The 15268-nt window shown below is 44.3% G+C and overlaps 1 protein-coding gene across 1 annotated transcript in view; it reads right to left on the bottom strand.

Annotated features, from left to right (window-relative positions):
- LOC147747705 (complement factor H-like) overlaps nucleotides 1-14268 on the bottom strand; it is a 1041560-nt gene extending 1027292 nt beyond the window's left edge. The window contains exon 1 of the mRNA XM_086954949.1: nucleotides 14171-14268. Coding sequence (XP_086811075.1) covers nucleotides 14171-14228 — 58 coding nt within the window. The 5' untranslated portion in view covers nucleotides 14229-14268. The remainder of the gene's footprint in view (nucleotides 1-14170) is intronic.
- Between the last annotated feature and the right edge of the window lie 1000 nt (nucleotides 14269-15268).

Here is a 15268-nt window from a genome sequence, read left to right as displayed (position 1 = left end):
TAATATACAAGAATGAAAAATATGAAACTCAGTCAAGTATATGATGGATCTTCTCAAATTATTGGCTGCAATATCTTAACAACCTCTACTATGAGCACTGACTTTTGGATTCAAGCGAAACAATCTACACAATATTTGAATCGTTTGATCTATGGATGATGTCTATTTAAACTAGTTGTGGAATTATTTCGACCTAACGGGATATTTGATCTATGCCTTATTGGATTATTTGTAAATAATTGACTTGTATTTAACTAATCAATGTGGGATGGTCATCCACTCCAACTCACTGACTGGGCTCAGTCAGTGGTGTGGAGAGGGGTTTTTAGATGGTTGTGTGTGGTTATCATATGAATTGCATGCACATTGCACTTTTTTGAACAAAAAAAGCACTTTTTTTCATAAATATTATGTGATGTAGGCTCTAAAACAGAGGGGCATAACGATACTTCTGTTTGAACAATGTGGAAGCCTGAACTCATATATGGTTGTCTTCTTAGGAAAGGTTCGACCGATCTATACTAAGGTGGTCGAATTGATTGTGAATAATGTATTTAACAATTATTAAGCAACCATTCTAAAAGATAATTGTTGTTATCAACACTTTTTTCAAATTAGATGTGCGATATTCCTTTTACGTATTAATGATCTATTTTACTAAGTATTATTGTGTATTTTACTAAAGGATCTTGATCGCATGGTATTAGACAAGGATTACAAATGGAGTCTGTTTTCTAGCTCTATATGTGAGAGCCCAATCACAACACAGCACTTGCACTTTAAATTAATCATTCTCACCAAAGTTCGCGGTCATGTGAGCAAGGCACCTGAGTGCCGAAACGTTATGAGGAAGCCGGCAAACGAATAAAGAAAATTTGAGCACCGCAGAAAACTGGTCCGTGCATTGTGTTCCTGGCACAAGCTGAGGCGAGCCACAACGCGCAGGGAAACTTTGGTCTTACAATATATATATATATATGTATATATATATATATATATGTATATATATATATATATATATATACATATATATATATAAACGTATGAGACTGTGTGTTGCTTGATGGTAAATTTTTACAAGTGCCAAATAACAAAGAACTCCATTTACCATCAAGCAACACACAGTCTCATACAGAGCGGCTAATCGGAGTGTGATGGTGCTCATTAAGGAAGGTGGGGCGCACCTGGCTCTCGTTGACTGCTTATACTTTGAAAAAGGGCTTTTCTCGAAACGCGTCAGCCTTTGCAGTCAGATGCTGTATGGCTAAAAGGTGCTGTTTTTCATACCGAATAAATGAGCTTTTGGGGAGAGCTTACCAACATTTGTGTGCGATTTGTGCAAGGGACTCCCTATCGATCTAATAAATATATATATTAGCTCGATAGGGAGTCCCTTGCACAAATCGCACACACAAATGTTGGTAAGCTCTCCCCAAAAGCTCATATATGGCGGCTGGCTTGCTGGAGGAAATAAAGCACCTTGATTAAGCACAAAAAAAACTTGTCTGTTCTTTCGTCATTGGAGGTTGGGCTGGGGCTGCTGCCTCAGGTCGTTTGACGAATTTACCTGTATATATAGCAGCTATTCTGAGTTTATGGTGAATAAAATGCAGATTTTGGTACTCAACACACCATTATGGTAAATACAATGTTTCCCTGTTAAGTTGATGTAGCTTTGATCTGCTGTAACTTAAGGTAGGGTGATGGGTTATTACTGGGTGTAAATGCCTCTCAAGTCATAATATGTGACCCTTGTGCAAACAGCAGTCTCTTCAAAACACTGCCCCACTCATAATCAGGACACTTCTCTCAAGAAATTGCTAATTGTTTTCCGCTTTAAGAGCAAAAGACGAGAACATAGCACCAGGTGGGAACCATTTCAAAGTACATTTTTAAATAGTGCTGGTGCTAAGTCCTGGGAGGAACGGCCCCAATTACAGAACAATCCCACTTAAAGGCTCACATGAACCCCTTTGTCCTTAACCATACCTACATAATATCTCTCTCTCTCTCTCTCTCTCTCTCTCTCTCTCTCTCTCTCTCTCTCTCCTCGCTCTCTCTCGCTCTGTCTCCGTCCTTTCTATCGCTCCTTCAAAAACACTGCCTGGATTTCACTTTCATCAACAGAACAAGTATTGTATTGACACGATTTCTCAACACTAAAGCAAAGCTCAAAGAACGCTCGGATTACAGCTATGGCTCAATAACGCAAACAGTGGTTCTGCGGGTGAGTGCTCAAAACAATCCTATTTTGCAATAGCCATGTTTACGAAGTGATACAGAATGTCTGCCTGTCTTTCCGGCTTACCGGATGGTTTACGGTTACTGAAAATTCTTGCCATCAGTCGCTGGACTACATTTCTATTACCGGCGTCACTAGGGTTGGTGTCACCCGGTGCGTATAACTCATGGTGTCACCCCCTCTGGAACTCTTCCAGAAGGGATGTTGAATAAGACATCCCATCTTCCACTCTAGCCACATAGGCTTTGGGTGAGACCTGTGCTGCAGCTGTTACTGCGCTTATTTGTTGTGCCAGACAGTGTCCGGGTGCTGGATGTGAACTTGGGAAGAAAAAATGAAGGTGTGGTTCAGCAGGACCTGTGCCCTAATTAAACTATGCATTCTCATTGTGTCCTTGGCACAGCAACATAGAGTTGGGCTTCTTCAATACCTACATCGCGTGCCTTTACATTGTCACATTAACTTCAACTACCACTTTAGTCTATTTCTAATATGTATATTACCACCATCTTGCCACCACAAAATTGTTACAGCCTTTATCTAGTCAGACGCATTGCCAATTTCCTCAACCCCTATCATTATTATTCTCTATACATACCCAGGGGCTTAATTACATGCCCCATGGGCTGCCGATGCGTCACTTTTTTTTGACGTAGTGGCAGCGCCACCCTGCGTAGCGTTTCGTGGCCTTGTAAATAAATTCCTTTCCCATGCAGCACTTTGTTGTGAAAGGGGTGTGCCATGTGTGTTGCTCTGGGTGTTTCCACGCAACACCATTTGATTCTGTTGCATTCCAAGATTTACAATGTTTTGTAAATCTGGGAATGCGTGAAAATCCTACACCTCCCCTCTTTTTTTTCCTGTGTCTAGTCATGCTGCATTCTGCAGGACACATAGAGGAAAACCCCTCTTGTTATAGAGCGCATGGATGGCTAACGCTGGGTGATTACGGAAAAATGCAGTCACAAGCATACCTCAACATTGGCATGAAAATAAAAGTTAAAGAAAAATTCTTAAAACTACGCCTCGGCGTAATTCCCATACTCCCACATCTTCCACCCTGGAGAGAAATAACCCTTCACAACAGTGTCGCCTGTGTAAAACTGGCAAGGAGGACATTGTCCATGTGATTTGCATCTGTCCTAGCCTAAAGGACCTGAGGTACAACTTCCTACGTCCATCCTTTAACCTACATGCCGTTCGGACCTGTAGGCAGGCAGTCAAACTGTGTTTTTCCACCAGAGACACCAAATCGAATTGCCAGGTTGTGAAGCTCTTCGACTTAACAAGATAGAGACTTAGCAACGTCTGATGAACATTTTTAATGCCCTGAGGATAATTATGAACTGTTTCCAACAAATCTGTAATTTTATGTATTCTAATTCGTCAAGTTCAAGCACAAATGGCTTCTTTTAACAAAGATTTTATTGGTGTTTTTACAATTTTGTAAAGATTTTAATTAATCGTGTACAAATAAACATTACTTACTTATCCTCTTGTTATTGTTTTGGTACAGGAAGGTGTCCCTTACTTTACAAAAACATTCTTCCCTAAAACGCAGACACTCTTGCACCATGGCGCAAGGGTTTCTGCACTGGCTCATGACATCCAATTGTGCGCCAGGGGAGAGCTCTGGGAACACGTCCTATTGTTGTAAATATGATGCATCCCTGTGCTTTGAAAGTTACGCACATGACACAGCTACATGGCTTGTGGTGCCACTTCATTACTTTCTTGTAAATAAGCCCCCCAGTATCTATTTTGCAAGTACAGGAGTCCAGTTGCTGGAGTTGCCTAATATCAAGGCTTCTTGGTCTTCCTTCAACCTCATGCCTCTTTCTTCCACCACCTTACCCTTCCTGCCCTTTATCTCACTCTTGCATGTTTTTCTTGAACCTCACTTTCTCGCTCTGTCATTGTTTTACTCTCTTTTTCATCCTCCTTTCCTTTTCTGTCTTCTCTCTCTTACTCTGGGTCAAAGTGATGAAAAATAAGTCCCTGTCTACAACAAATGATTTCCCATGCTCACCACCTGCAATCACAGCCATAAATTAAGCATGGCACATACCCTTGCACTAGTCCTACTACTGTCCCAATGCCTCTTAATAACCTCACCATTAATCCAAACCTTACCCTTTAACCATACTTAAGCCTTACCATAATTTGGCCCTCACCATATCCTTGACTCTTACTCTTACCATAACCCTTAGCCTTACTAACCATTACTGTAACACTTATCCTAACCCATACCTTGATTGTGAACTATCATCTACACTCAGTGGTGGCTCCTCAAGGGAGTACTGCGGATGGTGCGGTGAGGCGGGGGAGGGGCAGGGTGGAGGGTCGTAAACTCCAGCATACGGCAGAATAGTGTTAAGTAAATAAATAAATAAAATGAATTTCATTGCACGCGCTGCATCGCCGATTGGGTTGCAGCGGGTGCAATGTAACTAGTTTTATTTGTTTATTTATGTACTTAACTCCGTTCAGTCATATGCCGGAATTTACTACCCACCATCCTGCCCCCCACCGCCCCGCAGCACTCCCTTGAGGAGCCGCCACTGTCTAGACTATGGGCCTAATTCCAATGTGGTTGGAAATGGCTCTGACCGTTGGTCAGAGCCATTCCAACCGCATCGTAATATGCTAGTCTGATTAATTTCCGACTGACCCATTACGATGGAGTCAGTCAGAAAGGAATGCGAACAGTCATTCCGACTGGCTTCTGGTGGGCTTGGAGAGTCCATCCTCCAGTCCGCCAGTCGGAAGGGGGGCTCTTTCCGCCCAAGGGATCATGATGTCGGGTTTACACAGCCTTTCTCTGCCAGTCTTTCCAACACAGAAAGGCTGTTAAAATTCAACATTGGTGGCCCCCAGCAGAGTCCCCTTTGATGGACGTCCTCTGGTTGAAGGCCGAGGGGACACCTATGATGCCCCTTCTGTTGATCCCTGCAGTTGTGGCAGGCTCCTCAAGTTCATTGTGATACAGTCTACCAAGGACTATGACTGCGAGTGTAAATGTCAACTTTCTAACACAGCACACTACGCTCCCCTTACTGCTGACCCCACACCGAGAATCGTGGCCCACATCATATCTCTGGTTACTGAAGTCGAATCTAACGGGTGGATCAGCAAACATGAGGTTTCCTTCCTGGTATCTGACAATTTTAGGATACCATACTTCTATACCTTACCGAACATTCATAAGGGCACCTCACCAATCCCCGGAAGGCCCATCGTATCGGGGATTGGGTCGTTAATCGAACCCTTGTCCAAATTCATTGACACGTTCCTACAACCCTTAGTGAGAAAAATACCTTCCTTTCTCCAGGACACTAGGTACGTCTTACGCTTGATTAACAACATCAATGGGAGGGAAGGGGTGGACCTCCTAATCACTCTTGATGTAGAGGCAACTGTATACGAATATCCCTCAACAAGCTACCCTAGAGGCAGTAGAAGTGGCCCTACGAAAAGATCATTGGTCCTCTTCTACTCCTATTCCCTTTATCCTGGACTGTGCATTTTTAGCCCTCACTGAAAAGTTCTTCAAATATGAGGCCCAGATCTACCATCAAGTACAAGGAACTTCAATGGGTAGTACATTGGCCCCCAGTGTGGCCTGTATTTACATGGCAACCTTCGAAGAGACCTGCATTTGGGGTGATGATAACCCTTACAAAGATAACCTCTCCCTGTGGCACAGGTATATCGATTATATCCTGATACTGTGGAAGGGCGACCTCAACACCTGCCAAGCATTTTGTGAGTGGATCAACACACAGAATCCCTTCCTCAAATTTACGAGCAACATCTCAGACTCTAACATTCCTTGACTTACGGATTTGGTTATCAGAAGATGGTCTGAGTACCAATCTTCATAGGAAGGAGACAGACAGGAACAGTCTCCTCCTGTACAACAGCCATCACCCGAAATCCCTCAGGGACAACCTCCCATTTGGACAGTTCCTCCGCATCCGGAGAAATTGTTCTACCTTGGAGAATTACAAAAAAGAAGCCAAACACCTCCAAAACAAACTTCAGGAGAGAGCGTACCCACAGAGGCAAGTCCAAAACTCTTACAAAAGGGCTATGAACAACCCACGAGAGAGGCTCCTTGAAACCAAAACCAAGGAACAATCCGAAACCATCACATGTGTGACCTCCTTCAGCAAGTTTTCCACACACATAAAAAAGACCATTAACAAACACTGGGGCACTGTTAACTCCTGTGACCTATCCATTCTCCGCCCAAGGTTCGCTTTTAAACGCACTGCCAACCTTAAAGATCAGCTTGTACACATGAGACCCAGGGTCAAAGAATTAGGCACACAAAGAACCCTTTGGGACCTCCCTCCTGTGACAGGCCACTATCCCTGTGGTGGTTGCTCAGTGTGCGGCCAGACTAGTGCCAGCAAAGAGATCCAACTCACTGAGACCTTCATTTGGCACCGGAGGCATCACACGAATTACAACACCCCCAGGTGCATTTACTTTCTGACCTGCCCATGTGGGAATGACCATGAGGCAAGTGAAGCTACGCATCACTGAACACAGAAGCAATATTAGATGCCAGAAAACACACACCAAACTTTACACACACTGTCTGGAAATGAAGCACTCTGCAGACAGTCTACAATGGACTGTATTAGAGTCACACAAGCAGATCACACACCAGGCACTCTTCAGAGGGCAGTCCTCCGCTTGGCCACAGACAGAAGTGGTCTCAATGACTCCATCCCCTGGGGTTGCCTGTCCATGACTTAAGTTAGACACCCGACAACCCTTATGAATTTGTGTGTTTTTGCTTCACTCACACGCCCCTTGGTATTGACCCAGAATACACACCATCTGATAATACCTAGTCCCGACGTGGTTCGTCTAGGACCTTAATCACCCTATAGGTCCTAGCTTCCCTGACTGCAATCTACACTGTTATCTATCTCATAGAACAACCAACATCATAGTCAGCTACACAATCAGTGTAGCCCAGGATTCCTCTACCGCCGGTGAGGGGTCTCTGAGGCCTTTACATTTTATGGTTATTGACAGTATCATCTCTGTCACCTTCCCTTGCCAGAGGCCACCCAGGTTGTAAACACCCTCCTAGTGTCTCATTTCCTACTTTGGCAACCCCTTGCATTTGTGCATGATTTAATTTGCTCTCATTCTTCCACTCACAGAGACGTATTCGGCACATAGCCCTTGGGTTTCTCCGAATACACTAGAAAATGGCTGACACATTTGTGTGCCCTCCTGAGGCTGTTTTTGAACGCTACCGCGCATACGCGATCTTCCCTGACTGCACCCCTGTCACGTGACGGGGGCTGTGAGATTTGGACCGGGAGCGTTCAAAAGATGGAAGCTGCCACTGAGACACTGCTCCGGTCTCTCTTCCTCCCCCCTAAATGCGGGTAGGTTCTACAGGCAAGTCCGGACTGCGGACAGGTAAGATTCTGACGCTCTATCCCCCCGCTGAGGCCTTGTTCGGATATTCGCACAGTCCGCCTATTATCAGATGAGGCTGGGCTGTTGCGTTGGCTTGCTCATGTACTTGCCGCCGGTGCATTCTGTACTCCTTGACGGCCACGGGTGAGTCGCTGTGCTTCGCGTATCTTGTGTGGTTGCACTGCTGCCCTCGCACTGCTCCACCACTACGAGCGGGGCTGGGTGGTATTGCTGTCCGCGTGATTGCGTGAAGCGCTTCTGCACATCATTGAAGTTGCTGAATGGGAGACTGAGCTGCACCCCCGGGGATGCGCGACTTACCCGCTGCCCGCTGCCTCCCTACCTCATGTTGACCCAGTGCATCCTGGTTACCTAACGGCCAGTCCTCGGTCACAACCTATTTTAATCACAACTTTTACTCCTGTCTCCACCTCACTTAGGTACCTCAACCTTGAGTATCAAGCACATGGGAGACGACCGATGAAGCCGTTCTTATGTCTAAGTAGGGTGAGATTTCCAGCGAACGTTTTACCTCTTTTTTTACAGTTGTAGCCCCTGGCGACCCCCGATTCAGTCACACACCTGGCCCGTATTTACTCCTACATTGGATTGATTGCATTGTCTTGACTAGAGTAAATTACGAGGCACCTATACTATTAAATATAGAAACCCCCCCATCACTTTTGTCATGAATGAGCAAGTAACCAACGGTGGTGACCTAGTTTGATTACAGTATGCACTGTGGGCAGTAGGATGTACCTTTTTTGTCGCCCTCTCTTAGGTCCCACTTAGAGACTGCAGGACCACCAGGCCTGCCTTGATTTAACCTAGTGGAAGGTAGTATCTCCCCCTTCCCTTGCTGTGTAGCACCCACCTCTTGATTTTTAGGTCCTGACGAATTGCTCTTCCGAGCATGACACATGTTGACCTTCAAGTAGATTAAGACACTGCTGGATCATAGCACTAGCGTGTCAAATTCTGCTCACAGTTTTTAATAAAGTAGTGAACCACACCATTAAAAATTTCCGTGGATTTACTAACTTTTTTAATATTCTCACTTTCACTTACACGTCTACACTTTCCCTAAAACCCTCATACCCACATGCACCAACTGGCAGGAACAAAAGATCTCCGGTTAAGAGCCCCTTTATAGGAGCCCATCAAACATTGCAGCGCCAGTTTGACGAGGAGCAAAACCCAATTGATGAAGCATGACACCTAGCTTGCTGGGTGTGTGAGGGTTTTAGTTCCGGAAGTGGCACTCCCCCGCCTTCGTGCCCCCCTCTTCTTGTTGGGCTTGGTTACGCCCTTATTCATACTCTCCGGGGAACAGCGTAAATCTTTTGTTGTTATAGTTCCAGGGCCCCTACGCTGGACCCCATTAGAAAATTGCCCTTCCGAATCCCCTTGATTGTTAAAGGCTCCTCAAGGTGCCTGCCATGGGGTAAAGGGATGAACTGCACCTCGCATTTTACAATTGGAGCATGCACTTCACCCGGAATGCATACTCCCATTGTAAAGTAAAGGAGTGCAACCGAACAGTGCTCGTCGCATCCTAATTAGTCGGTCAGGACTGCCGACCGAGTGTTGGTCTGTCCCTTGACGGAGACCGATGTTGGGCGGAGTTCGTAATGAGGCCCTAAATGTTACCATGACACTTACCCAAAGTCTTACATTAATATTGTGTGAGAATGTAATATCTTATGATGTAAAGACTGGCGAGGTTCACTTAACAATGTTCTGGCAGGGGAATGGAGGCAATTTTATGATGTTGTTGGTCACTTTTGTGTAAGCTTATACAATGCAGCGTCACCACCAATACAAACACTGTACCTTTAAAATTAAATACATAAATGTCACTCTTACAACCAGACAGGAGGAGTGAGCGGTTTACAAGGGTCAATATTTATGTTTTTCTGGGGAGTTTCTGGTTTTCCAGTTCATGGTAGCTCAGCAGTGTCCACCACATACACTCCCCCACATTTCAGGAAATAGTCCTCCAGCTCTGATCCTTCACGAGGAGAAAGCTGTGAGGATGAGTTCGACCCTCGGTGGGATTGAAAAGATGTGCATGGGACCGTCAAATTTCTATACAGCAACATCTTGGGTTTTTGAGCACTTCTTAGGATGGGAATTAATTACCATTCCTGTGGAGAGACCCAGATGCATGGACTGGAGTGAACTGCTCTGAGTTGACGTCAGATGGAAGGAGTCTCTTTGCATGCATGTTTCCGCTTTACAAACAACGGGAAGGCACAAAGGTGTTCAATGGCTCAGTTTGGAGAATAACTGAAGAATCTGAAATCCTCTCCCCCATTAAAGCTTGAGTCTGGGTACTAGGGTTTTTTCTTCAAGCCTAATAAATGATAGTACACAAACACAAGTCACTACTTATACAGCTTTTTCAGAAATCTTTGTATATTTTCCCCATGAAGTAGCAAGTTCCTTCTGCAAAAAAAGCATCCAAATAATTATGCCTGATATTTCTAAGTGATGTGCACCCTGCAAAGCGTGTGCAATACACACAACTTGGCCACAGAATGAAATTTTCCACAAAGGTTTGTGCCATATGTCTCTCAAAAACCTACTTTTTTGTAATATTATTTGTACCCACATTTTTATTAGGAGACTTAGGGTTCCTCATGAAAGTCGCGAAATTAAGCACTTATCTGAAAACCTACAGGAAGTGAGAGAGCGCAGAAGTGAAATTGCCAAAACCCTCACACCTCAAGTCTGAATAAATGCATTTGAATTAAAATACAGAACATCAAAAATTGTCATTCAAATATGATTGCCTGTGGGCTGTGTTATTCTGATTGTTCTCCTGATAGGCAAAGTGTATTTCAGAAGAAAGTACAGGGAACATGAATTTGAACACGCTTTCTCCTACAGAAGAGGATCTCAAACCAAGATGTTAATTCTTCTAAATATTCACAAGTTGCTTCAGGGTGAAATCAGAAAAACAAAGCACGGCATAAGCCTATGCGCTGCCTGTCATTTTTTAAAATCTATTTTGATTTCAATGTGAGAAAACCGACAGTGACCAAGAAACAGAATACCCTTTCTACCCATAAGTTGTGGACTTTCAAGGGCTTTGAGAGATAGTCAGGGCACTGCTTCAATTCTACTTCAGATTAGCGTGGATAACGTTCCCCATTTTAATTTATTTAACTGTATAACTTCATTGTATGGTAGTCCTTCTCCAGAATCGCATTACTTATAAAACCATGCCCACTAAAGCTACCAGATCTGTTTCACCAAGGACTAAAGGCATCTGTGATTGTTCAATGTGACTACCAGAAAGAGAGAGACGTGTTTCATGCCGACTCTACCTGTAGATAGAAATATTGCTTTCAATTGTGCTTAGACTATCCAGACATGAATGTGGGCGTTCATTAGGGAAAATCGCAAATCCATGATTATTTCTTCTTAATTTCCTAAAAAACAGATCCCATATAATAGGCCAAATGAGTACATGCCAGAGGGTCCGCCCTCTTTCCATTTTCTTTAGAGCTACACGCCCTGCAATGTCTACCTTTCGTATGGATGGTCCAATATGATTCCTGGCTTAGAACTCAATACTTCTCTGTAAGATAGTCCCGCCGACCAGACCAACGATGTGTGGTATGCTGTGTTTGCTCATGCCCACTTCTATGATGGGCAGTCTGTCTAACTCTTGGCATCCCTCTGGCTTTCCTGTACCAGTGACCTATGCACTGCAGAATGCTAGCTCAACTGGAACTTACAGGCAGTAATGGAGCTGGGTGGTGAAGGGTTACTGTTTTAGCACTGAGAGTGTTTTTAAAGGTTTCCCTGAATATAACCTGCTCTGCAGAATTTGAAACAAAGGAACGAGCTAGATCAGCCAGGGCAGGCTTGGAGTGAGCAGTAGCTGACTCGTTGCTATCACTGTTGGATTTTTTTTTATCTTTAGATCACCTCACCAGTTATCAAAGACAGACTTCAAAGGAAGCTGCTGCATAACCACTGAGACGTGGCTTGGGTATATTTGCCTTTCAAGGTACCTAGGTTTTTGGAAATCTTGAACACTGTCTCTCCCACTTTTAGATTAGATGTTCACCTACACCTAGTATAAATTCACCAAGGTGCCAAATAAATGTATTTCCAATCTTCATTTCATGGTGCATTCATTACATCTGCAGACAGAACTCATCAAAGAGAGGCATTGGCTATGCAGAGGAAGCATACTCCGAGCACAGGAAGGACTCTCCAGTCTGCTTCGCCCAGGACCTTGGCCAGGTAAGGACATGTTCACAGGACAATTTCCCTGAAGGGCTCTCACTGGCAGCGAGCTGCTCTGACTGTGGTCCAGGATGTTAGACAAAATATGGAAAAGGCCGCAAGCCTTCTTTTTGTCAAATATGTTTTTCAGATTCATACTATTCTGCAGGCACAATATTAATTCTGCAAACCTCAGCCCACAGAGTTTTGTAGTTCCCACTAGGAAACTTTTTTAAAAAACAATTATTATTTAGCATACCCTTATGGCACTAAAACACATATAATAACATCAGATAGGCCAAAGAAGTGATTAGCCTACACCATTTAATCAACAAAAATGTTGCAAAGGCTAAGAAAATGCAATGATTGGTTATTACAATGCTCTTTTCATCGACCCTTCTGAGAAATATCTAGGTAACATGCATCTTGTTCAAACTCAAGCTGCTGGTCCCGTTTTACAAGGACAATCCATAATCACCTCACTCCTCGTCTGAAGGCCCTTCCTTTGCAATACACAGAAGCAGAATCAAGTGTAAGACTGTCTTTAAGTGGGGTGAAAAAACTAGGGGTGTCTCTCAGAAGGGGAGCGGGCGATGTAATTAGGGCATCGCTTAAAAAGTAAGCTAAAATATGTGCTTAGCTTTGTGTGCCACCCACCTGGTAATTTGCTGCTTCTGCCATTGCACCCAGATATTTAATATAAGTAAAATTACACCTACAACAAGCCAGGACTACAGGCTTTGCCAATGGTTGCTAGTTGCATAAGATCAATAAGCAACAACTATGGCTTCGTTATAACGAACATTGAAAATGCTGCCGTTATGAAATAATAAAACTGTGAAAAAACCATAACGAGTCTCTTTGAAGTTACATCAAAGGTACTGAAGGGTGGTATTGCTGTAGAGATAAGATTTATTTATTTTTCATTCCGAGGATGAGGGCAAAAATGAAGAGCCCTATGGTGGCCCGTCTAAGTGCCTTCTTTTTAGAACAGAACCGGCAGGACCTAGCCCACTTAAAGCCCTGTTTAAGACCACACCACCTGGATTTAGAACTTTTATAAAATTCCGCATGAACGGAATATCCACTACTGACGTTTCGTACAGCCACTTCAGACATATTTTAAGCTTGGCTTTGAGTTTTGGGGAATTTACCAACAGAAGAAGCATTGTTTCGTTTAGTTATTGCAAAACTCCCCCAGCAGCAGACGGCTGCCCGGGATGTGCAGTATCTGGTACGTCCTGTTACTTTCATAGTTCACGCTGATTTCCAGAAAAGTTTTGATAGGGTGGCAGTGAAAACATGTCGGCCATACTTTCACTGGACATTTTTTTTCTCTTCCCAGCCGTTCCTGGTACTTTAACATGGGAGCCTAAGCCGATTTATTGTTTATTATTACAGTTTACAAATGGTATAGTTAAGCCATGCAAACATTACAAATATGAAAACACATATCCCAGCAGTAAACGATGAGGTACATTAAAACATTACATATAGTATCGGTTAATACTAATTTCTTAAATTAGTAACATAGCTGAAGCTTCAGTCCTCAACATAAACAAGGCAACATTCTGAAATCAGTAATACCGCAGAAGCCTCAATCCTTAACATAAAGAACGCAACAGCTGGAGATAGCACATGCAGCTAAATTGGAGCACGGCTGTGGAACACCCTACCAAGGGAACAGAGTGAAGTTTTTTTCAGCATTGTAGAGCACCAATGCCCCTAATTTGACCGGCAGCCTCTCCCTGTCTGCACAGACGCATTGAAGGCGGATGAACACATAGGAGGGGCCATTTTGTTAGTTACTAGCACCATGACGCCACGAGAGTGAACAGCATGTGGTCCTTCGTCGCTGTGACATCACAGCTGTGATTCAGCAGAAACCGATTCTGCTTTTTTCCCTTTAACCCTGGCCTGGCAGACAATTTTACCTGAAATCATTAGTACGAACGAGTTGTCCTCATAATCATTTTTAAAAAGCCACCGAGAAGATAAAAAAAATACATAAAAACAGATGCAAAATGCGTGCAATTAAGGGCGCCCCCACACAATTGTAGAATGCCAATTCTATGTTCAGACGCAGCGTGAGACCCGTCTCTTTATCTGACCCGGTGGTGGTCACTAACGCTTATTTTTGGGGACAGACGGAGGCTTATTTGTAGCACTCCCGCTCCCGTACGTCCCCTATACTCGGTGAGGTATTCCTGTAGTCGTTCTTTGGCCCCTTCATTTTACCTTGAGCACGGCAGCAGGCCCACAGCATCAGCAGGACGGAGCACCCCAGCACCTTCATACTGAAGCCGGAACAGAGTCGCTCAGTCGCACCAGCTTCCCCGGCGCTTTGTCGAAAGTGGTTTTAAATACAGGCTGGCCTTGGGTTTTAATCCGCGGTGCAAGATGCTGCAGTTCAGGGGAATTCAGTTGCAACATCCAGCTCGGAGAGGTTATGCAAACATTCTAAGTAGGCGGTTCGAGCAGCTGGACCCCGCATTCCTGATTGTGCCGCCCCTCCGTCTATTCAAGGCCACTTGATTTGTCAATCATTGAAGACCACAGCTTTTATAAATCTAGTTAGCCTTGTCTTTGTTTGGATGACCAGACAAAAGCTCATTTTCTAAAATAAACTTTGATTTGCGGTAAACCTTTTTCCTTGTTTTCTTTGTTACGTGAAACCACTGCACCCTTTCTTCCATTTAAAACACGCTCCCATCGCAGTAAGAAACACCTTGCTTACCAAGGCGTAAAAACGTAGATCTACAGTTATAGCAAAAAGGTGGAAAAGGGGGATAGAGACAGAGAAAGTAATTGAGAGCTAAACACAGAGAGCAAGAAGAATTGGGCGAAAAAAGAGTGTGTGACTAGATGGAAGAAGGGTATAACAGAGTGAAAAAGGAGGCCGGAGATGCAACAAGAGACGAAGGGGCAAATTTAAGAGCCTCTTGCTCCCCTTTTGCGCCGCTGTTGCGTCACTTCTGTGACACGGCGGCGTAAACCATGCGACGCGTAGCGCCCTATTTACAACGTGATGCATCTAGGAAGATGCGTCATGTTGTAAAGCCCTGCGCCACATGAAACCTGTGCCAGGTTTCACGTGGGCGTTCCAGCGCAACAGGGAGGGGGAGGGGGGGTGGATTCCAGCGCAGTAAAGCCTTGGAAAAGTGCCTGAGTGAAATCTACAAAATTCCACTCAGTCACTTTTCCAAACGCTGCTGCGCCAAAACCAATCGCATGGCGTGTCGTACCACATTGTGTATGGGCAGGCCACGAGCATTGCTGGAGTTGCGTCCCGCTTGCGACGCAACTCCAGCAATGCGCCACCCTTTCCGACGGGAG

The sequence above is a fragment of the Lissotriton vulgaris genome, chromosome 1_1 (genome assembly GCF_964263255.1).
Source record: "Lissotriton vulgaris chromosome 1_1, aLisVul1.2, whole genome shotgun sequence".
NCBI classification, from domain to species: Eukaryota; Metazoa; Chordata; class Amphibia; order Caudata; family Salamandridae; genus Lissotriton; species Lissotriton vulgaris.
The sequence above is the reverse complement of the archived record's forward strand: the minus strand, read 5'-3'. Positions and strand labels throughout refer to the sequence as shown.